General features: G+C 43.3%; 1 protein-coding gene across 1 annotated transcript in view; it reads right to left on the reverse strand.

The window, feature by feature from the left end:
• LTN1 (listerin E3 ubiquitin protein ligase 1) overlaps nt 1-22,727 on the reverse strand; it is a 161,974-nt gene that overhangs the window by 134,205 nt on the left and 5,042 nt on the right. The window contains exons 3-5 of the mRNA XM_056559464.1: nt 21,079-21,177; nt 14,751-14,981; nt 32-84 (exon numbers count right to left, since the gene is read on the reverse strand). Coding sequence (XP_056415439.1) covers nt 32-84; nt 14,751-14,981; nt 21,079-21,177 — 383 coding nt within the window. The remainder of the gene's footprint in view (nt 1-31; nt 85-14,750; nt 14,982-21,078; nt 21,178-22,727) is intronic.

Genomic DNA, 22,727 nt, shown 5'->3' on the forward strand with positions numbered 1-22,727 from the left:
GAGTCAAAATAATAGATCATTCACAACTTACTGTGGATCACTTAGAGAGTCCGGGGTTTCTTTCAGCAGATGATCGAGCAAAACCTGATAAAGAAAAAATTTAAATAAGTAAATAAGATAGATAGATAGATAGACATCAGATAGATAGACACAGACAAACAGACACAAGATAGATAGATAAATAGATAGACAGACAGACATCAGATAGATAGACACAGACAGACATGTGATAGATAGACAGACAGACACAAGATAGATAAATAGACAGACAGACAGACACTAGATAAATAGATAGATCGATTAGTGGTCTTCAACCTGCGGACCTCCAGATGTTGCAAAACTACAACTCCCAGCATGGTGACTATAGATAGACAGTAATAGGCCTCTGGGACATAAGACCTTGTTTATATCTTCTCTCCTGGGATATCCAGATGCGAGACAAGAGAAGTATATGGCAGAGTAGTAGCAAAGTGAGTACTATGGAATATATATATATATCTCGCTCTGCTATTACATATTATAGCGTGGGCACTCGGATGCCGGCTGATATGTATGTCGATTGAATATGTACCCCTGTTGCTTTCTTTTAGTTTTTTTAGCCTCTTAATATTTACTACAATTGTAAGCTAAGTTTTAAATCTCATTGAGCTATCAGTGCTACATACATTCATGTGCATCAAATAATTATATACAGAAAACCATGCTCTCCTGCTCTTTGTGTTCTCATGGCGCCGCTAGCGTGGGTGTCTGTTCACTGCGGCTGCGCAAGAAACAAAGATGCGGGTGTACAGACGCACCCAATACGCAATCACCTGACAGCGGTCACGTGACCTAAAAGGTCACATGACCCCGTCCTCATGGTGATCATACACGCTGTTGGCTGAATTAATACATTATGCATAAATACTATCACAAAGCCATACATATGAGGGACAAACTAACCTACTAACCACCTGTGTGATTATAACTATACAACTACATTATATTATTATAATAATAATTAATAATTATTATTATTTTTATAATATGTCTATATAATTATAATGTAGTTGTATAGTTATAATCACACGGGTTAGTTTGTCCCTCATATGTATGGCTTTGTGATAGTATTTATGCATAATGTATTAATTCAGCCAACGGCGTGTATGATCGCCATGAGGACGGGGTCATGTGACCTTTTAGGTCGGCGATTTCCGAAACTTCAGAGGCAGCTACGCACAGAATACGGGCTGCTGCAGGGAGATCGCGGGGGGTCCCAGCGGCGGGCCCCCCGCGATCAGACATCTTATCCCCTATCCTTTCGATAGGGGATAAGATGTTTTTGCCTGGAATACCACTTTAGGTTTTGCAACAGCTAGTTGGGAAACACTGCTATGGCAAAATATTAAAAACAGTCACAACACTGTTCTTTAGGTAAAGTTTCTGGGGGCTGTGTTTTTTTTATGTACATATTTTTTAATCGCATCATGCTTTATGTATGGTATTTTTTCTATTTGCTTCTCTATAAAAAGCCAAAAATAAACTATGCAAAAAAATAAAAATAAAAATTTAAAAATAAAAAAGTGGCATCAAAATTTTTTTGATGTTCTGGATGGAGGGAGTGGGTAAGCTACTGCCAGACTCCTCTGGTGGTGACTTATCACTCTGAAAACATAAGGATCAGGCAATTGAAATCTAACATGCCCCATCCTTCTCACCCCTCCAAGGAGATATCTAATGGAAATAAATGTATTACCTATCTGCAGGATAGGGGATAAGTTTTAGATCGCAGAGGGTCCGAGCGCTGGGGCCCCCCACAATCTCCAGTACAGATCGTCTGCTCTCCACTGGAGCAGCACGTCACAACCCCTGCCCGAAAGGGAGGGCCGCCATGCGACTCTCCCATAGAGATATATGGAGGAGGCGTGGCGACTCCCCCCCCCCCCCCCAATTCAGGCGAGGTTGTGACGTGCTGCTTCAAGAGAGAGCGGAGGGGCTGTACAGAAGATTGCGGGGGGGGGGGGGGGGGGCAGCACAGGGGATAAATTTTTTTCCACAAGACTACTCCATAGACATTACATCAGTTGGCATGATGAGGGGGTGGGGCGTAACATCAGGAGGGGTGGGGCGTGACATCAGGAGGGGTGGGGCGTGACATCAAGAGCTCCCGGTGCCAGCTCCTGCATTCGGAACAGTTTGTGCCAAACGCTGAGCAGCGGAGTACCCCTTTAAGGGGAACCGAGCATAAGATTTGAACATATATAACAACGTTTTTGCCCCAGGGATGGTGAGCATATGAATTTTGAAAGTAACCCCTGCCACCATGTAAGTATTCCCCTTGGCGGGGAGCTGTACTTACCTGGTATTATCGCTCTGGCCCTAGTAGCACCCACTCTGCGTGATTGACGGCCCCCGTCACCGCTCTGCTCCATCTGCTTAGAGTGCAGAGTGGTGAAAGGGGCCATCGATCATGCAGAAGGGGCGTCATTATGGCCGAAGCGAGCAGACTAGGTAAGTAACAAGATGGGATTATTTTACAAACTTCATATGCTCCCCATCCCTGCCGGGATGGTGAGGACACAGACTTTACCATATATAACACATTGCCATGAACTTTATATGGTAAAATCTAATGCTTGGTTCCCTTTAATGGCCTAAACTCACATATGAATTACAGAGCTGGGAACAATAAAACGTATCATCTCATCCAAGTGAGAGAAATCCACTAAAGCGAAAAGTTCACCAGATCAATCCCAGGATCAGATCAGATACAGAGAACGTCTCTGCTCTAAACAAGATGTTCTAGAACACGAAATCCTCGGCCATAACCCAAACAAGGAGAAGAGTTAATGTTACGCCGTCTAAGGAACCCACACACTGTAAGCAGCCGGGACTGGAGCCACACGCAGGGGAATCACTCTCCGCCTGCCATGTAACGCAGATATTGGGGGGGGGGGGGAAAGATTTATCAAAACCTGTCCAGAGGAAAAGTTGCCCAGTTGCCCATAGCAACCAATCAGATCACTTCTTTCATTTCTCACAGGGCTTTTCAAAAATGAAAGAAGCGATCTGATTGGTTGCTATGGGCAACTCAGCATCTTTTCCTCTAGACAGGTTTTGATAAATCTTCCCCATTGTGTTTCCAATCTGATCTATAGGTGGCCAAACCGCAGCAGATGTCAGGGCTGGGACCTTGTGTAAGAATTAGAGAGGTTTTACACTTAATTCCTTGAAGCTGAACACGTCCCTGTGAAGGGGGGAGCGGAACATTTCATTAAACGAATATCAAGGTTCCAGGAAACTCCCGGAGTGATGAACGATTATAGTGAACGCATTTGTTACAAAGTATCGGAATGTTCACATCTGCATTGTGGTTTATGTGTATAAGGCTGGGTTCACACCACGTTTTTGCAGTACAGTTCCCGTATCAGTTTTTTTTTTTTTATAAAAAACGGATTTCTCAAAACCGGACTAAACTGGATCAATACGTGTGTACACATTTTAATCTGTATACGGTTTGAAAAATGATGTCCGGTTGCATCCGTCTTTTAAGAAAAAAAATGTATACGTTTTTAACTTTTCACTCCATTATGAATAAAGTTTCACTTGTTTGATTGAAATTCCAAGAAAAAAAACTGTGCAAAGTAAAAAAAAAAAAAAAAAAAAAAAAAAAAAAAAAAAAAAAAACATAGTGCAAACCGGATGGAACCGTATGCACATACAGTTCTGTATGGTTGAAAAAAAGAAAAAGTATACTTTTCGATACGGTTTTTCACCCAGACCAAAAACCGTGGTAGGCTACAGATTTGGGTACGGGGAAAAAAACCTGACAAAACCGTACAGGATGCAAAATGAACACAACCGGATGCATCTTTTGGCATACAGTTTTCAATGGAGAGTCAATGCATACGGTTTTCAATACGGTTTCGTGCAGTTTTCACATTGAAAACGTATAGGGGAACTGTAGTGCAAAAACGTGGTGTGAACCCAGCCTTGTGCCGGGTTCACATTACGTTTTGAAGTGCAGGAACCGGATCCAGCTGGTGGGAGTGAAAATCGTGCGCTCCCGTATCCCAGCCAGACCCGGCCCGTATCTCATTCATTTCAATGAGCCGACCGGAGTCATATAGTGACCCTGGTTAGCTTATTTTTGCACCGTATCCGGTTTTCTGACCAGCCCTAAAACCGCGGCATACCATGGTTTTAGGTTCAGTCAGAAAGCCGGATACGAGGCAATAATGAGCCGTCGGAGTCACTATCTGACACCGGTCTACTCATTGAAATGAATGGGATACGGGCCGGGTTCCGGTTCCCGTATCTTCAAAACGTGGTGTGAATGCACCCTAACACAAAATACAACGCAGTGTCGGATTCATCACATGAAGGTCACCCGCCACACCCAATGGACTGGTCTGTCAGGGTCAAACATGGGGTCAATAGTTCTGCCGGAAACAACTGTGCTGCGCATTCCATAGAGCAGTGTTTCCCAAGCAGGGTGCCTCCAGGTGTTGCAAAACTACAACTCCCAGCATGCCCAGACAGCCGAAGGCTGTCTGGGTATGCTGGGAGTTGTATTTTTGGAACACCTGGAGGCACCCTGCTTGGGAAACATTGCCATAAAGTCTGCAAGGCTAAATGCACAGGTGTGAACAGAGCCCGACACAGTTATTGGTAAAGGTCTGTCATCTAGAGATATAGCATTATATATATATATATATATATATATATATATATATATATATATATATATATTAGATAATTAGAGATTAGAGATAGCATCCTGTGCCCCCCAATGCTAAATCAGAAACAGGGCCCTCATCTACCATGTGACTTTTATATCAATGGAATCGGGTCCTCTAAGCCTCCTCAGATAAAAAGGCCCTGGCATGTCGTCTACCGCTTCACCATTACCATAAGTCCAATGCAATTAACCCCTTAAAGGGGTACTCCCATGGAAAACTTTCTTTTAAATCAACTGGTGCCAGAAAGTGAAACAGATTTGTAAATTACTTCTATTAAAAAATCTTAATCCTTCCAGTACTTATTAGCTGCTGAATACTACAGAGGAAATGGTTTTCTTTTGGGAACACAGAGCACTCTGCTGACATCACGAGCACAGTGCTCTCTGCTGACATCTCTGATCATTTTAAGAACTGTCCAGAGTAGGAGAAAATCCCCATAGCAAACATATGCTGCTCTGGACAGTTCCTAAAATGGACAGAGATGTCAGCAGAGAGCCCAGTGGTCATGATGTCAGCAGAGAGCTCTGTGTTCCAAAAAGAAAACCATTTCCTCTGTAGTATACAGACCCTAAAAAGTAGTGGAAACTAGATTAAGATTTTTTTATGGAAGTAATTTACAAATATGTTTAACTTTCTGCCACTAGTTGATTTAAAAGAATAAGGTTTCCACGGGAGTACTCCTTTAAGGACCAAGCCCATTTTAACGTTAAGGACCAGGACAATTTTATTTTTGTTTTTTCCTCCTCACCTTCTAAAATCCATAACTCCTTTATATTTCCATCTACAGACCCATATAAGGACTTGTTTTTTTGCGTGACCAATTGTACTATGCATTGAAACCTCTCATTTTAAAATTATTTTTTTTAGGGAGGAAATTTAAATGAAAACCACAATTCTGCACATTTTGGAGGGTTTCGTTTTCACACTGTACAATTTACGGTAAAAATGACATGTGTTCTTTATTCTGTGGCTCAATACAATTAAAATTATACCCATGGCTGGATACTTTTATATTTTTGTACCACTTAAACAAAATCTAAAACTTTTTATACAAAATCAGTAATCTAAAATCGCCCTATCTTGACCACCTATAACTTTTTCATTTTTCAGTATATAGGGCAAATTTTTTACGCCGTCATCTGTACTTTTTATCGCTACCACATCTTCATATATAAAAGTTTTAGATCATTTTTTATTAAAAAAAATTGGGGAATAAAATGTGACCAAAAAGCAGCATCTTTGGACTTTTTTTATGTTTACGCCGTGCACCGTACGGGATCATTAACATTATATTTTGATAGCTCGGACATTTACGCACGCGGCGATACCAAATAGGTTTATAAAAAAAAAAAAATAATAATAATTATTATATTTTTTTTTTATTTTTGTTATTTATTTATTTATTTATTTTTTATTTTTATTTTTTTTTTTTTTACACTTTTTGGGGATAAAATGGGAAAAACTGACAATTTTCATTTTTATTGGGGGAGGGGATTTTTCAAATTTTTTTACTTTTAATTTTTTATTGTATATATATATATATATATATATATATATATTATTATTTTTTTTTTTTTTTTTTTTTTTTTTTTTTTTTACACTTTTTATGTCCCCATAGGGGACTATCTATAGCAATCGATTGATTGCTAATATTGTTCAGTGCTATGAATAGGGCATAGAACTGATCATTATTATCGGTCATTTTCTGCTCTTGTCTGCTCAGTCTCAGGAGACGCAGGGAGACGGTTGGAGGCAGGTGAGGGGACTTCCGTCCGCCATTACAGATGATCGGATCCCCGCGGCAGCGCTGCGGGCGATCCGATCATCTATTTTAACATGCGCATTGCTGCAGATGCCGTGATCTGTACTGATCACAGCATCTGAGGGGTTAATGGCAGACATCCGCGCGATCGCAGCCGGAACCTGGCGTGTATGACGCGAGCACAGCTCCGATGTTCATGGTTATACACAGGACGTAAATGTACGTGTGCTAAGTACCGCCCCACCAGAACGTACATTTAGGAGTTAAAAGGTTGGTGGGTGTTGATCTTTTTGTACCCCAGTGATTGCTAGAAGGAGGGAACCCTACTGTCTACTACACCCCACCAGCAGGTCTGTGTTAAATGGAACCAAGGTCGAACATGTGTTCTTGCTGCTCCATAAAACTCTAAGGGATATACAGAAACAATTGTGCCAACTGATGTAACAGGCCTAGTGATGGGGTCCCTCACGCCCCCTCCCATAGACTTGCATTGAGGGGGCAGGGCGTGTCGTCATGAGGGGGCGGGGCCATGACGTCCTCCGGCCCCTGCATTGCCAGTCATCAGGCACGGAGCGAAGCTTTCTCTGTGCATGAGATGGCAGGGGTGCTGCAGGAGAGATCGTGGGGGTTCCCAGCGGCGGGATGCCCACGATCAGACATCTTAACCCCAATCCTTTGGATAGAGGATAAGATGTCTAGGAGCCGAGTACCCCTTTAATGTTTTTTTTTTATTATTTTTTATATATATATATATATATATATATATATATAAAAATTTTGTCCAATAATCCCTGTAGCTGCATCCAAACATAGGGCCTGTAAAAAGAAAGAGGTTTTCAGATTCTATCTAAAAACTTGTTATCCTCCTCCCCTCTCTAACCTCCTTTACTGCTGCTATCTCTTAGGCTGAGTTCACACCACATTTTTGCAATACAGTTCCCAAATCAGGTTTTTGATTAAAAAAAAACGGATTCCTCAAAACCGGACTAAACTGTGTCAAAATGTGTGTACAAATTTTAATCCGTATATGGTTGACAACCATATACGGTTTGAAAAATGATGTAAGGTTGCATCCGTTTTTTAAGAAAAACTTTTCACTTGATTATGAATAAAGTTTCACTTGTTTGATGGAAATTCCAAGAAAAAAACTGTGCAAAGTCAAAAACCGTATGGTAAAAATCAGATGGAACAGAACACAAATACGGTTGAGTACACTTCCCACTGACTCCCATGTAAAAAAAAAATAAAAAAAAAAACGTAAACGTTTCAATACGTTTTTTCACCCGGAACAAAAACCGTTGTACGGGAATGACAAAACCGTACAGGATGCAAAAGGGACACAACCGGATGCATCGTTTGGCGTATGGTTTTCAATGGAGAGTCAATGCATACGGTTTTCAATACAGTTCCATAAGGTTGTCAAATCGAAAACGTATAGGCGAACTGTATTGCAAAAACATGGTGTGAACCCGGCCTAACACTGACAGAATGACGGGGGAGAAGAGAGAGCCAACACAACAAGGAGCACTGTGCTATTAGATCTATGTAAGAAGCAGCAGGACAGCCATCTATGTGAAGGAGTCACTCAGACTCTACAGCAACAAAATGGTAGGATAGTTTTCACTGAAGCCTATTTAGAAAGTTGCTTCAGGAAACATGCAGAAATTAAAAGGTTATGGTCACCTTTTTGTTTCCTTTCACAATGCTGATAAATTTACACCCATTGTGTGGCAACACCTCATTTGATAGAATATCCAGTCATAAACCAATAGTAAATGCTGAAAGCAGGCCAACATCTATACTACAGAACCCACCTGCTCCAGAGATGTTGTCGAACCAAGTCATGTTCTTGTATCTAATTTCCTAAAACATCACAGCAACGCTGGAGAATGTCTGGTCAGAGAGATCAGATACCAGAGAAAGAAGCCAAAAACAGAGAACGCCAAAGGCTCCATCCAACATTTGCTCTCTGTTTATAATGGTAGCCATAATATTGTGCTGGATCATAGTACAATGTATCCAAAGCTCCCTGAGGGACCCTAATGACCTATAATGGCGTTCGTACAGATTTTTTTTTTAAAAAGGTTTCTATTGTGGGTAGCAAGAATAGTGCCACATGCTGGACTGATCCTGCCATCAAAAGTGATGCTAACCCTGATGGGCATAAATAGCATAGAAGTGAACAGAGCCTTAAAGGAGACCTCCAGAATATAAAACTTGTCCCCCATACTGCCTGAAGTAAAAAAAATTAAGATGTACATACCTTCCTTCGCCTCCGGTCTCCACTGCGATCCTCTTCCAGGTTGCCGGTGGTCGGCGAGCCATACTGTGCTCAGCCAATTACCGGCCGCAGCGAAGTCCCGACTGGGCCAGCGATAGGCTGAGCGGCAGTGTGACGTTTTTGGTCCCGGCAGCAGGTGCCGGTATAGTGAAGAATTGTTTGTCTTGAAGCGTTCTCACACTGCCGCTCAGCCTATCGCCGCACTGTCGCTGCACTGGTGATTGGCTGAGTGCAGTATGACTCGCCCACCACCGGCAACCAGTAAGAGGATCGCGGCAGAAACCGGAGCCCCCAGTGGAGCGAAGGAAGGTATAAGCATCTTTATTTTTTTTTACTGCTGGCAGTATGGACAATTTTTATATTCTGGAGTTCTCCTTTAAAGGGGTACTCCGCTGGAAAACATTATGATTATTAATTTTTAATCAACTGGTGCCAGAACGTTAAACAGATTTGTAAATTACTTCTACTTAAAAATCTTAATCCTTCCAGTACTTAGCTATTGTATACTACAGAGGAAGTTATTTTCTTTTTGAATTTCTTTTTTGTCTGATCACAGTACTCTCTGTTGACACCTCTGTCCATGTCAGGAACTGTGCAGAGCAGAAGAAGAGGTTTGCTATGGGAATTTGCTCCTACTACAGAGAGCACTGTGGTCAGATGAACGAATTACACAACTTCCTGTGGAGCATACAGCAGCTGATAAGTACTTGAAGGATTAAGATTTTTTAATAAAAGTAATATACAAAGCTATTTAACTTTCTGGCATCAGTTGACTTAAAAAAAAAAAAATTATAATTCCCAGCGGAGTACCCCTTTAAAGGGATTGGTCACATCAGAGACAACTGCCTTTAAAATAAGCAAGGGATACAGTAGCTTATATCCATCAGAACAGGAGCTAATGACCACCCACTATGGAAGGACATAAAAATACATTTTTTATTTAAAATATGAAAAAGTCTATACTTGTATAAATAAACAAAAACGTATTTGGTATAGCTGTGTGCAGAATTGTCTGAACTTTTAAAATATAAAATTATTTAAATTATTTAAAATAAAAAGTCCAAAATTGCTGATATTTGGTCACATCCCATCCAAGAATAAATGGAATCAAAAGTGATTAAAAAGTTATGTATGCGCAAAAGTGGTGCCGTCAAACAGTCCCACATACAGGAAAATAAAAAAGTTATATAGGTCAGAATAGGACGCTTTTAAGCCAACTTATTTTGTTACAACCACTCTGTGCTCACTCATGTCCTATCAAACTGCAGCAAGAAAACAGGGCGCCTGCAGGGACTGGATGAAGAGACCCAGCACAGCACAGCAGACTCAGGGAGGAAGTGAGTGCATGGTGAGTGAGGGCAGACTATTACTTCTCTGTACTCCCTCTTGTCCTATCAGACAGCAGCATGAAAACAGAGGGAGGGGGTTACAGAGCAGCCTCACTGGATGGAAAAACCCAGCACAGTACAGCAGACTCAGGGAGGAAGCACAGTCATGCAAAGTGAGGACACGCCCTCCCTCCCCCAAAAAAAGCACACAATGACAAACTGAGTGAGCAACAAATAGAAGATAATTTGTGCGAGAAATAAAAGGTGTACATGATCAGGATTAGGTACCGAGGAAAATAACTTTTTTGTGGGATATGACAGGTACCCTTTAACCCCTTAAGGACCACAGGTTTTTCAGTTTTTCCACTTTGATTTTTTCCTCATCACCTACTAAAAATCATAATGCTTTCAATTTTGCAGCTACAGACTCCTATGGGGCTTATTTTTTTTCGCCACCAATTGTACTTTGTAATGACATCAATTAATTCCCCACAAAATTTACGGCGAACCCAGCAAAAAAATATTTGTGGGTCAAAATTGGAAAAGAAAAACGCCATTTTGTAACTTTTGAGTTCTTCCCATTCTACGCAGTGCAGTTTTCGGTAACAGTGACACCATATATTTATCCTGTAGGTCCATACAGTTGCAATGATACCCAATATATATAGGATTTTTTATTTTACTACTTAAGAAAAAAAGTTATAACTACCGTATATACTCGAGTATAAGCCGACCCGAGTATAAGCCAAGACCCCTAATTTCAACCCAAAATCGCAGGAAAAGTTATTGACTCGAGTATAAGCCTAGGGTGGGAAATACATCATCCCCCCCCTGTCATCATCCAGACCCCCGTCATCATCCAGACCCGTCATTAACATCCTCATCATCATCACCGCCTGTCATCATCCAGACCCCCATCATCCCCTTGTCATCATCCCACACATCCCCCCTTCATCATCCCCTTGTCATCATCCCACACATCCCCCCTTCATCATCCCCTTGTCATCATCCCACACATCCCCCCTTCATCATCCCCTTGTCATCATCCCACACATCCCCCCTTCATCATCCCCTTGTCATCATCCCACACATCCCCCCTTCATCATCCCCTTGTCATCATCCCCTTGTCATCATCCCCTTGTCATCATCCCACACATCCCCCACATCCCCCCCTTCATCATCCCCTTGTCATCATCCCACACATCCCCCCTTCATCATCCCCTTGTCATCATCCCACACATCCCCCCTTCATCATCCCCTTGTCATCATCCCACACATCCCCCCTTCATCATCCCCACCCCCCTCCCCCTTCATCATCCTCTTGTCATCATCCCCCCCCCCCCCTCCATCATCCTCTTATCATCCACCCTCAGTGGTCTTCAACCTGCGGACCTCCAGAGGTTTCAAAACTACAACTCCCAGCAAGCCCGGGCAGCCATCGGCTGTCCGGGCTTGCTGGGAGTTGTAGTTTTGAAACCTCCGGAGGTCCGCAGGTTGAAGACCACTGCGGCCTTCGACATCATCCAGCCCCCTCTCACCCCCTTTAGTTCTGAGTACTCACCTCCGCTCGGCGCTGGTCTGGTGCTGCAGGACTGTCCGGTGAGGAGGTCGTCCGGTGGGATAGTGGTTCCGGGCTGCTATCTTCACCGGGGGCTCCTCTTCTCCACGCTTCCGGCCCGGAATAGAGGCGTTGCCTTGACAATGACGCAGAAGTACGTTGGCAATGAACGCACCTCTGCGTCGTTGTCAAGGCAACGTGACTATTCTGAGGCCGGGCCCGAAGCGCTTAGAAGAGGCCTCCCCGGTGAAGATAGCAGCCCGGAACCACTGTCCCACCGGACCACCTCCTCTCCGGACAGCCCTGCAGGACCGGACCAGTGCCGAGCGGAGGTGAGTACTGTACAGAACTAAAGGGGGGTGAGAGGGGGCTGGATGATGTTGAAGGCCGCAGTGGTCTTCAACCTGCGGACCTCCGGAGGTTTCAAAACTACAACTCCCAGCAAGCCCGGACAGCCGATGGCTGCCCGGGCTTGCTGGGAGTTGTAGTTTTGAAACCTCTGGAGGTCCGCAGGTTGAAGACCACTGCAGGTGGGGGAGTTCACTCGAGTATAAGCCGAGGGGGGTGTTTTCAGCACGAAAAATCGTGCTGAAAAACTCGGCTTATACTCGAGTATATACGGTACATGCATCAAAATAAGTATGTTTAAAATTGTCCTATTCTGACCCCTATAACTTTTTAATTTTTCCCTATACGGGGTGGTATGAGGGCTCATTTTTTGCGCCGTGATCTGAAGTTTTTATTGGTATCATGATTTTTTTTATGGGACTTTTTGATCGTTTTTTATACTTTTTTTAGGGCGTACAAAGTGATCAAAAATACGCAATTTTGTAATTTGGAATTTTTTTACGTGTTTGCCATTGACTGTGCGGTTTAATTAACCTTATATTTTTATAGTTCAGACATTTATGCATGCGGCAATACCACATGTTTATTTTTATCATGTTTATATATTTTTTATATGCAATTTGGGAAATGGCGGGGGGGGGAGATTTAAACTTTTAATAAGGAAGGGGTTAAAGGGGTATACCAGAAAGTTAAACCTATGTGTAAATTACTTCGATAAAAAAAAAAAATCTTAATCCTTCCAATAATTATCAGCTGCTGAAGTAGAGTTCTTTTCTGTTTGGCAACAGTGCTCTCTGCTGACATCTCTGCTTGTCTCGGGAACTGCATAGAGTAGAAGAGGTTTGCTATGGGGATTTTCTTCTACTCTGGACAGTTCCAGAGACAGGTGTCATTAGAGAGCACTTAGACAGAAAAGAACAACTCAACTTCAGCAGCTCCTAAGTACTGAAAGGATTAATATTTTTTTAATAGAAGTAATTTACAAATCTGTTTATTTTATATATCAACTTGCTCCAGAAAGTTAAAGTGTTTTCCTAGATAACCCCTAGTGTGTGTGTTTTTAAACTTTTCTTTTTTTTTGTCCCCTCAGGGGACTTTTAGGAGGAATCATTTGATTCCTCATAGAGATCAATGTGGTTCCATAGAACCACATTGATCTGTGTGCTCTGCGCTCGATTGATAAAGCCTGGTCCTGCCAGGCTTTTTCATTCACAGCGGAGCAGCAGACACAGAAGGAGAGGTAAGGCCCCCGGCTACGGCTGGGTTCACATCACGTTTTTGCCATACTGTTTTCAATCCGTTTTTCTAAAGAAAACCGTATGGCAAAAAAACGGATGGAACAGTATGGGAAAAAGTAAACTGTATGCTTTTTTTAACAGTATACTGTTTTTAAAAGTGCATACAGTTCCTTCAGTTTTTATAGAAAAAAAACACCCATATGTTTTTGAAAATTTTGTCCATTTTTAATGGGAGGGGTCTTGGGTGGGGACTTTAGGATGCAAATGCACATGTGCAAAGTAAAAACTGTATACGGTTTCCCGTATGGAACCGTATACATATGCGTTTCCCATTGACATCCATGTTAAAAAAAATAAAAAAAACATGTGTGCGGTTCCAGTATGATTTTTAAACCGGAGACAAAATCGTGGTCAATGGATGTCAATGGGAAACGCACATGTATACGGTTCCATACGGGAAAACGTATACGGTTTTTACTTTGCACATGTGCATTTGCATCCTAAAGTACCCACCCATGACCCCTCCCATTAAAAATGGACAAAATTTTCAAAAACTTTTTTCTATAAAAACGTACAGAACTGTATGCACTTTTAAAAACAGTATACTGTTTAAAAACGCATACGGTTTACTTTTTTCCCCATACTGTTCCATCCGTTTTTTTGCCATACGGTTTTCCTTAGAAAAACGGATTGAAAACAGAATGGCAAAAACGTGATGTGAACCCAGCCTACCTCAGAAGTGGATCGTCCCTCGCGATCATGCTGCGGGGGGCCATCCACCCCGCTGGACCACCAGCGAGTGTTTACAGGGTTCTTTAGACGCCGCTGTCAGCTTTGACAGGGGTGATCTAAATGGTTAATAGCTGGCCTTGGCGATCGCCGCATGTCGGCTGTTAAAACCGTCCCTTAGCTACAAGAATCAGCTGAGGGCCACCCAGTAGGATGCGGGCTCGAGTCGGGAGCCCACGCCATACCCTGTTAACAGCACAAGGACGTGTATACACGTCCTTGGTCGATAACCAGTTAAGTAGTACAGAAAAACTATGTATACATATATATGTCGTATTGTTCTAATCTTTTTGAGTTACAGAATAAACAGAACATGTCAGTTTTACCGTGAAGTGTACTGTGTAAAAAAGAGACAGCCGCCCGACCCCCAAAAAGTTGTAAAGTTCCGTTTTTTCCCAATTTCCCGACACAATTTGTTGTTTTGCACCTACAAGCTCTCACATGGGTCTGTGAATGGAAAAGGTGAGGAGGAAAAAAATGAAACCACAAAAATGGATATTGGCTGTGTCTTCAAGGTCAAATCTGCTGTGTCCTTATGGGGTAATGTGAAACACATGTAAACATACTACGTAATCTCCTAAATTTTTGGCTACTTTACAGTTTTCTCTCCTTCCCCATACCCGCCGGACCCGTTTTTTGACATATTGTAACACAAGATTACGACAGAGGAATTTTGTTATTGCCACTTGTTTACACGTAAGACCTCAGACGTGACCCAAACTCACATTCAGGACTTCATCTTTGCAGAACGCCAGAGCTTCCGGCTGTTTATGTGGAGGGAACGCTGCTTCAAAGGCGGCTCTGGCTGCGCTGGCTGCGGGGGAGTGGGGGTCACACTGGGCCATGAGCCAGAACCCCATGAGGTTTTTCAAATAAGGAGCCAAATGTTTCTTCACTTTCAGGATCAGCTGCTCAAAGGCTTGTTGAGTCGCTTCTCTTACTCTACGATCGTGATCCTGGGAAGGAAGAGGAGGACAAATAATGTCACAAATTATTCTAAAAGACAAAACCAGATCTACTGCATCAGGCAAACTCAGCTCTGCTGCTTCTCGAATGTCTCTAGCACAAAACATGGTCTTGAACCTCAGTCCATGGACCCGTCGGAACACAAGCAGCTCCTGGCTTGGAGGTATAGGCCCCAACAGTTTACGTGACAATGTTAGACATGGGAGCAACCATGTCTGATGGAAGCAATAGTCTGAAGCTGCCCATGTGCGTTATTAAAATATAGGTGCAACCGGCAAAACATTTTTTTTTTTTTTAAATCAACTGGTGCCAAAAAGTTAAACAGATTTGCAAGTTACTTCAATAAAAGAAATCTTAATCCTTCCAGTACTTATCAGCTGCTGTTATGATCCACAGGAAGTTTCTTTTCTTTTTGAATTTCCTTTCTGTCTGACCACAGTGCTCTCTGCTGGAAAAAACGCCAATAAAAATGCCCATTCTGCCGCATGGCTTTTTTTTGTGAAAAAACGCTGCGGCCAGATGTTAGCTGCAAGTCAATAGTTAAGTGCAAAATGCCATATCCACTTGGCGTTTTTTCAGTTTGGCTTTTTTTTTTTATCCTTTTAGCGTTTTTGGGCTCCTTGGCAGTTAAAAAAAAAAATGCCCTCTTGTTGAGACTTTTCTGTTTTTTCGGGAAAATATTGGCGTTTTCCTCCCATAGAAGTTTATGGGAGTGAAAAACGCAAAGAAAAACGCCATGTGGGTTTTAACTTGGCGTTTTTGCAGGCGGCTTTTATTCTTTTTTGGATTTAGCGATCCAAAAAAGTGATGGAGATACCTTTTTTTTTATAAAAATTTCGTAGGGTACCATTAAAAAAATAAGTAGTGCTGGAAAAAAATTGTATTTAACAAAATTTATCTTATTATAACAAAATTTTAATTCATATTTAAAAAAGGGATCAATTTATGTGTGCGGGCAGGGCACTAAAAATTTAGCCAACAAATGTAGAGTGTGTGTTTCTCACTTTTTTATTATTATTTTTTTTTTAGGTAGTACTACTACTCCCAGCATGGAACAGACTATTTTATGATGGAAGTAGTAGTACCTGTACTAATGGAAAGATCGCCGGGGTCTGTTGCGATCCTCCTGTATAACGTATAGATGCGGGCGGCCGCTCTTCTATGGTCCCCTGCACTGCCGTATATATACACATACAGTGGGGATCAAGAGTTTGGGCACCCCAGGTAAAAAATTTTATTAATGTGCATAAAGAAGCCAAGGAATGATGGAAAAATCTCCAAAAGGCATCAAATTACAGATTAGACATTCTTATAATATGTCAACAAAAGTTAGATTTAATTTCCATCATTTACACTTTCAAAATAAAAGAAAACAAAAAATGGCATCTGCAAAAGTTTGGGCACCCTGCAGAGTTAAAGGGGTTCTCAGGTGCTTAGAAATCTTATCCCCTATCCAAAGGATAGGGGATAAGATGCCTGATCGCGGGAGTCCCGCCGCTGGGGACCCCCGAGATCTTGCACGCGGCACCCCGTTTATAATCAGTCCCCGCAGCGTGTTCGCTCCGGGTCTGATTACCGACGACCACAGGGCCGGCGTCGTGTGACGTCACGCCTCCGCCCCCCGTGTGACGTCACGCTCCGCATCTCAATGCAAGCCTATGGGAGGAGGCGTGATAGCTGTCACGCCCCCTCCCATAGGCTTGCATTGAGGGGCGGAGCGTGATGCCACACGGGGGCGGAGGCGTGACGCCACACGCCGTCGGCCCTGTGGTCGTCAGTAATCAGACCCAGAGAGAACACTCTCCGTGGACTGATTACAAACGGGGTGCCGCATGCAAGATTCCGGGGGACCCCAGCGGCGGTACTCCCGCGATCAGGCATCTTATCCCCTATCCTTTGGATAGGGGATAAGATCTGTAAGCACCAGATAACCCCTTTAATATGTTGTACTGCCCCCTTTGGCAAGTATCACAGCTTGTAAACGCTTTTTGTAGCCAGCCAAGAGTCTTTCAATTCTTGTTTGAGGTATCTTTGCCCATTCTTCCTCACAAAAGTCTTCCAGTTCTTTGAGATTTCTGGGCTGTCAGTCACACACTGCTCTTTTAAGGTCTATCCATAGATTTTCAATTATGTTGCGGTCAGGAGGCCATGGCAAAACCTTCAGTTTACGCCTCTTGATGTAATCCCCGTGGATTTCGAGGTGTGTTTAGGATCATTATCCATTTGTAGAAGCCATCCTCTCTATAACTTCAGCTTTTTCACAGATGGCATCAAGTTAGCATCCAAAATTTGCTGAAATTTTTTTAAATCCATTTTTCCTTCTACTCGTGAGATGTTCCCTGTGCCACTGGCTGCAATACAACCCCAAAGCATGATTGATCCACCCCCATGCTTAACAGTTGGACAGAGGTTCTTTTCATTAAATTCTTTTCCCGTTCTTCTCCAAGCGTACCCTTGCTCATTCCGGCCAAAAAGTTCAATTTTAACCTCATCGGTCCACAGAACTTGTTTCCAAAATGCATCAGGCTTGTCTATATGTTCATTTGCAATGTTCAAACACTGATTTTTGTGGTGAGGACGTAGAAGAGGTTTTCTTCTGATGACTCTTCCATGAAGACCATATTTGTACAAGTATCTCTTTATAGTGGAATAGTGTTCCACAACTCCCGTGTCTGCCAGATCTTTCTGGAGGGATTGTGCAGTCAAACGTGGGTTTTGAATTGTTTTTCTCCCAATCCAATCCTGCGAGCTGTTCTGTCTGATATTTTTCTTGGTCTTCCAGATCTTGCTTTAACTTCCACTGTTCCTGATGACCCATGGTGCTGATTGTTGGGGCAAGGTCAGATGAGTCTGGGCATTTAAAACCTTTGAGATTGACATCCATCACCTGGTCTTCCCAGATGATGATTGAGAACAATCCATGACACTGGCAGGTCTCAGCTTTGCAAAGGGGGGCAGTGCATGCTATAAATACTGCATGGTGCCCAAACTTTTGCAGACGCCATTTTTCAGTTTTCTGTTATTTTGAAAGTGTAAATGATGGAAATAAAATATTACTTTTGTTGACATATTATAAGAATGTCTAAGCTGTAATTTGATGCCTTTTGGAGATTTTTCCATCTTTCCTTGGCTTCTTTATGCACATTAATACAAATTTTTACCTTGGGTGCCCAAACTTTTGATCCCCACTGTAGTCATATTTAATGCAGAGAGCTGTGATTGGCCAGATAGTTTCAGCCAATCACAGCCCTGTGGGAAATATGAATAGGTGTATATATACACACATGTCAGTGCAGGGGACCATAGAAGAGCGGCCACCCGAATCTATACCTTACACAGGAGGATCATAGCAGGTGCCAGGAGTTACACTCGCTGAGATCTGTCTATTTATGCAGGTACTACAGCTCCCAGCATGGAACAGAATGTGCTCCATGTTGGCAGCAGTAGTACCTGCAGTAAGGGACAGATCACAGCGGATGTCACTTCTCCTGACACCCGCTGTGATCTTCCTGATGTGAATGTCGGGACTCAGCTGTGCTCAGGGCTACACAGAGTCGGGAGAACAGCTGACGCTGAGCAGTAGATATGCATCGTATATCTACTGCCCAGCAAGAACTTACAGTGAGCCTGCAATATATATACAGTATACACATTGCTGGCTCACTTAACCCTTTGTTGAGCTGTGTGCTATGCGCCATCCCAGCAAGGAAAGAGTTAACTTACACTGCTGGACAGTGTAGGTTAACCCTTTGTGCGGTATACACTATATACAGCTATCTATAGATAGCTGTATATAGTGTATACAGAAGACGAAGGCCACTTACTTCCCTCCAGTCACGGCTGGGTCCGTGTAGCTCTGCCCCCTACTGATGAAGGCTGTCTGGGCATGCTGGGAGTTGTAGTTTTGCAACAATTGGAGGCTCCCTGTTTGGGAAGACATTGCATTATGGGCGCTCTCCCCAGCGGACAGCGCCAAAAATGAACTTACCAATATTTTGTGTTTTTTTTTCTTCTCGCTTCAGATCTTTGTATGTAGAGGATTATGGCGGATTCGATGAATTACGGCGGATGAACTGGATTTTTTTTTCCTTTAAATAAAATGGTTAACGAGGGCTGTGTTTATTAAAATAAAATAAAAATTTCAATGTGTCGTTTTTTTTTATTTTTTTTTATTAATTTGCAGGCTTAGTAGTGGAAGCCAGCCTTATTGACGGAATCCATTACTAAGCCAGGGCTTAGCGGTGGCCCCAAAAACATCTAGCGCTAACCCCCAATTATTACCCTGGTACCCACCGCCACAGGGGTGCCGGGAAGAGCCGGTACCAACAGGCACGGAGCTCCTGGGCCTAGATGGTAACAGGCTGGCATTATTTAGGCTGGGGAGGGCCAGTAATAATGGTCCGCGCCCACGCTGGTACCGTCAGGCTGTTGCTGGTTGGTTGGTTGGTATCTGGCTGGTATAAAAAGACAGGGAACCCTATGTGTTTTTTTAAAATAAAAAAATAAAAATAACACATAGGGTTCCCCATATTTTTATTCTCAGCCAGATACCAACCAAGCAGCATCTGCCTGATGTTATCAGGGTGGGCAAGGACAATTGTTACTGGCCTCCCCAGACTAAATAACGCCAGCCTGTTACCGCCTAGGCCCAGGAATGGCATTTTTGACGCTCCGGGCCTGTTGGTACCGGCTCTTCCCGGCACCCCTGTGGCAGTGGGTACCGGGGTAATAATTGGGGGTTAGCGCTAGCTGTTTTTGGGGCTAATGCTAGTAATGGATTCCATCAATAAGACGGCTTCCACTACTAAGCCTGAAAATTCAATAAAAAAAAATAAAAAAAAAAGATGACACATTGGAAAAAATTTCAAAAACATTCCCCCTTAAGCATTTTATTAAAATAAAAAAAATCCAGTTCATCTGCCGTAATCCATCGAATTCGCCGTCATCCTCTGCATATACTGATCTGAAACGAGAATAAAAAATAAAAACACCAAAAATTATTTAGGACATTTTTGGCGCTGTCCGCTGGGGAGAGCACCCATAATGCAATGTCTTCCCAAACAGAGAGCCTACAATTGTTGCAAAACTAAAACTCCCAGCAGGCCCAGACATTCTTTGGTTGTCTGGGCATGTTGGGAGTTGTAGTTTAGAAACAGCTGGAGTCTCCCTGTCTGGGAGGACACTGCCAGAAAGGTCTGTTCACATTATACAAAATGGACAATGTGAACAGGGCTTCAGACCCTTACTAGCCTGGCTCCCGTCTGCAGCTCTGCCCCCTAATGATGTCATCTCTAGGGGCGGAGCTACACGGACCCGGCCAGGACATGAGCAAGGGGGGTAAGTGGACTTCGGCTTCTATATACAGCTATCTATAGATAGCTGTATATACAAACTGTATACCGCCCAAAGGGGCTATAGGAGCAGGGAGTCCTGTCAGTCTGGTGACAGGATTCCCGGCTCCTGTATAGTATACACGGGTATACTATGCCCCCTGTATACTATACGGCCAGGGGAGGTGAGTAGTGATGCTATACATCACCCCTCATCTCCTTACACTCTGTGGACCGGGCGCTCAGCATCCGACCCACAGAGTGGTACCTGAAGACAGTGAGAAGACTGCCACAGGAGACAAAATTGGCTGTTTCCACACACCAGGAAAAACTGCCCGAAAAACTGCCAAAACGCAGGAAAACGCTGTGGCAGTTTTTCTGGCGTTTTTTTTTTTTTTTGGTGTTAAATAAATTTAAAAAAGTGGAAATCTAGCCTAATACACTGCATAGAGGGTCCAGATAACAGTGCCTAGAATATATGACTTCCTGACTGGACAGTGTCAGGCTGTGTAGGGACAAGGGGAATGGTAACACCGACTTCACAACAAAGAGATCCAGAAAAAGCCTCTCCAAAATGTATATACCGGCGTGGTCCTGGTGTGAAATGCGCAGTCAGATATTGCCAGACAGTCCAGACTTGCTCTACCATATAAATCACATGATCCTTGCTTCTACAGTCAGAAGCAATGGTGGTGGCACAATATAAACACCTAGAATAAGAATATTTTTGTTTCTTCAGATCAAACACAATACTTACCAAGGAGATCTTACAGTAGTTGCGAGGCCAATAGGGAAGGACGCCTCTAACAACCTCCATCTCTCTCTCCTTGCACATTGTACCAAATTCCTGCATTGCCTGCAACAACAAAAGTAAAAATGTTTTAGCCTATGTTTTTCATGGGGAAAAAAAAAACCCTAAAGGATAATACATGCACAGATCCCAGTGTCTGTATGTGTATGGATACCTATTCACAGGGACACAGGACAATGAAAATGATCAAAGGTTTTCCTCTTTGCTAACGAACCAATTAATGCCATCCAATAGTCTGCATAAAAAGAGTTTGGGAAATCACCGACCCATCATGGGACACAAGAATTCTATGTCTAATGCAAACAGTCAGCTACACTGTGTGGTGGAGGGATGATGGGCATGGGGTGGAGAGAGAAGGAATGATGGAGTGAAGGAAGGCAAGTATTGGGCCCGGGCTGGAAGAAGAAAAGCTATCGGCATGTAATGGAGTGGAGGAAGGCAAACATTGGGCATAGGCTGTATGGGAATGAAACCAATGGGCACGTGATGGCGTGAAGGAAGGCAAACATTGGGCCTGCGCTGGATGGGAATGAAACCAATGGGCACATGATAGAGTAAAGAAAAGAAAGCAATGGGCATGGGTTAGGGGGATGGAAAGAGATAGAAATGTGATGGCGTGAAGGAAGGAAAGTAATGAACACGTGATGGAGTGGATAAAGGCAAGCATTGGGCATGGCCTGGTGGAAAGAAAGTAATGGGCACATGATAGATCACTGTTTCCCAACCAGGGTGCCTCCAGTTGTTGCAAAACTGCAACTCCCAGCATGCCCGGACAGCCTTCGGCTGTCCGATCATGCTGGGAGTTGTAGTTTTGCAACAGTTGGAGGCACCCTGGTTGGGAAACACTGTGATAGACTGAAGGAAGACAAGTATCAGGCATGGGCTGTGGGAAAGGAATGTGATAAATGTGATGAGGAGGAAGGCAAGCATTGGGCATGGGCTGGGGGAGCAATTGGCATATGATGGAATGAAGGAAGGAAAAGAAGGGGCATGGGCTGAGTGGAAGAAAAACAATGGGCATGTTTGTGTGTGGAGGAAGGCATGCATTGGGCATGGGCTGGGGGACGGAAAGCGATGTGCATGTCATGGAGTGGATGAAAGCGATGAAGGCGGTGGGCATGTGATGAAGAGGAGGAAGGCAAGCATTGGGCATGGGCTGTACGGTAATGAAACCAATGGGTATGTGGTGGAGTAAAGAAAGGTAAGCAATGGGCATGACAAGGGGGAAGGAAGGCGGTGGGCACGTGAAGAAGAGGAAGGCAAGCATTGGCCATAGGCTGTATGGGAATGAAACCAATGGGTATGTGGTGGAGTAAAGAAAGGTAAGCAATGGGCATGACAAGGGGGAAGGAAGGCGGTGGGCACGTGAAGAAGAAGAAGGTAAGCATTGGCCATAGGCTGTATGGGAATGAAACCAATGGGTATGTGGTGGAGTAAAGAAAGGTAAGCAACGGGCATGACAAGGGGGAAGGAAGGCGGTGGGCACGTGAAGAAGAGGAAGGCAAGCATTGGGCATAGGCTGTATGGGAATGAAACCAATGGGTATGTGGTGGAGTAAAGAAAGGTAAGCAATAGGCATGACCAGGGGGAAGGAA

This window comes from Hyla sarda, chromosome 2, assembly GCF_029499605.1.
Source record: "Hyla sarda isolate aHylSar1 chromosome 2, aHylSar1.hap1, whole genome shotgun sequence".
Taxonomy (NCBI): domain Eukaryota; kingdom Metazoa; phylum Chordata; class Amphibia; order Anura; family Hylidae; genus Hyla; species Hyla sarda.